We start from the raw sequence: 2,374 nt of genomic DNA on the forward strand, positions 1-2,374 counted from the left end.
TTAATTCATAAATAACATATTAATGTAGTAAATTAAATGCATCAGTGGAAGAATTTAAAGTTTAAAATTTGTAACATCAATACTTTGTCGTTGTATACAGAGTTACTATATTAATTTGAAACATTAATCCAACACTATAAATAACTAAGATTTCGGAATAAGCCAAGTTCAAATAAATTAAGTCAAAACATAAAATTGTACAAGCCCGTACAACACCACTTAAAATTGAGATCTTAATTAAGCCAAACCAATACATTCTGTGCTAAAGCCTTCATGCCGTTTAGAAGACAAATGGATATTTACACACTTGACATAATTGAGTGATTGAGTTGCTCACAGAATCTAGGAGCCCATATTCGAACCTTACACCCACCCCTCTAACCACTATAAAAAAACGTAAAAAATTGACTTCATTAATGAATATTTACATGCATCATGTTAATTGAAATTGAGAAGCATCTTAGTCTCCGTTGTCAGGTTTACATCAACTGGAATTTGAGGAGCTTTTTTGTCTCCATTGACATGGTTTACACCAGCTGGATTTCGCCTCCATTAGCATTGTTTGCGCTGGCTACATTTTGAGGAGCTGCTTGGCCTACAATATTGGCATTGTTTGCCGCAGCAGCTGCATTTAGAGGAGCTTCTGGGCCAAAAATACTGTCATTGTTTGCCGCCGCTGCATTTTGAGGAGCTCCTGGGCCCCCAATATTGGCATTGTTTAGAGCTTCTAGGTCTCTATTGGCATTGTTTGCATCTACTGAACTTAAACTTCTTCGTCTGCGACCTATTAAAACGCAAATTGATACCAAAACTGCGAGAAAACCCATTATCAGACCACCGATTGCAGTGATATTTACAAATTTACTCGTTTGAATATCGAATTCTTTTATGTTCTTGTCTGGAGTCATTCCGCTAAGAGAAGCAAAAAAAACTACTATAACTGACACAACCGTCACGCATGTGGTTATAATAAAAAACCCCAAAACAATGTTGTTGTTGAACGCCATTGCAATGATGAGTAAAAGAATTGTTAATATAGATCCAATAAAACCAAATAAGTTGGATATGTAGAAAATTGCAAACCAAACCGGATTGTTATAAGCCATTACGAATTCCCCGGCCTTGTGTGGATTTGGCACCATAGGGATATCCTGGACATCTTTGGGAGAGTCATCTTGCCACACACCACCGGGAGGGTCTACAGCAGCTTGGAAAGTCAGTGTCGCAATTAGGGACAGCACCAACAATAATATGGTCCGCCATTCCACCAGCCGCTCCCTCATAGTAGTACCATGTTGCGAATTCGTCCTGTGTGGTATATCTCGGGCCATAGAGTTGCGCCTAATGGTTTCACTTTCATTACCAGATGACATATCTTTGGCTCTTAATGCTCGTCCAAGTGAGTTTCCAATCTCGAAATCCTTTCAGAGAGTTTCTGTTAAAATGTCCGATGAGTTGTGAGCTAAGAGATGGAAATAAGAAAGCGAGGATCACTGCAGGAAAGCAGGTATATATCTTTCTTTTTTTCGGAAGGTAAAGCAGGTATATATCTTTACAAAGTGAACAATGATGAGGGAAGAAGTGACGACTTTGTAAAAACAATGATGACGGAATAAGTGAAGCACGAAGTAAAGAAAAAAAAAAAAATCAAAAATTAAATCTACAGTATCTACTTATCAATAATTCAATATGAATGGTAGCCCCACCATACAATCTCCATTTTATATATGAATGGTAGCCACACCATACAATCCCCATTTTAAGTTGTTCATTTTACGGAGTGTAACATTTTAAGGAAATAAGCAATTATTGCACTGTCGGTTCCTTTAAAATTATCAAATTGTTGATCTTTTATGTTTAAATATATGTATTATTAAGTTAATTGTGAGGGTGTAATTATGAAAACATAACTTTTTGTAAAGTTTTTAACTTTATCTATATATATAATTAGTATAATGACTTTTTCAACTGTGGGGCCCACTTGTGATATAAGGGTCATTACAGACCCATTTAGTTTCCAATTTGCTCTCTCTCTCTCGGACAGCTTAAGTCTCTCTCTCTCTCTGCTTCTGTCTTTTTTTTTTCTTTTTTCTTTTTCAACTTCAATCCTTGATTTCTCTCTCAATTCTTAGCGGATTTAGGTGCCGTTTGAGGCAAAACGACGAGCACGACGAGCTCTACGTGCTAGTACCAGAAATTCCAGCTTTTGGTCCTCTTTGGGAGCTCGAATTTAAGAACCCATTTTTAGGGATTTTGCTCATTTTGAGGTAGGGACACCTTAATCCACTACCTTCTTGTTCCATTATGAGTTATAATCATTTGTTGTGCCAAGCATGCTTAATTAGAAGTTAATTGTATCAATGATTATTTTAAA

General features: G+C 36.5%; 1 protein-coding gene across 1 annotated transcript; it reads right to left on the reverse strand.

Annotated features, from left to right (window-relative positions):
• Positions 1-527: 527 nt before the first annotated feature.
• Positions 528-1,373, reverse strand: LOC132273073 (uncharacterized). The gene has a single exon (XM_059774108.1). The coding sequence runs from the start codon at positions 1,371-1,373 to the stop codon at positions 528-530; it is 846 nt and encodes a 281-aa protein (XP_059630091.1).
• Between the last annotated feature and the right edge of the window lie 1,001 nt (positions 1,374-2,374).

The sequence above is a fragment of the Cornus florida genome, unplaced genomic scaffold (genome assembly GCF_030987335.1).
Source record: "Cornus florida cultivar Cherokee Brave unplaced genomic scaffold, ASM3098733v1 CherokeeBrave_3.0.0_Hap2_Chr01, whole genome shotgun sequence".
Taxonomy (NCBI): domain Eukaryota; kingdom Viridiplantae; phylum Streptophyta; class Magnoliopsida; order Cornales; family Cornaceae; genus Cornus; species Cornus florida.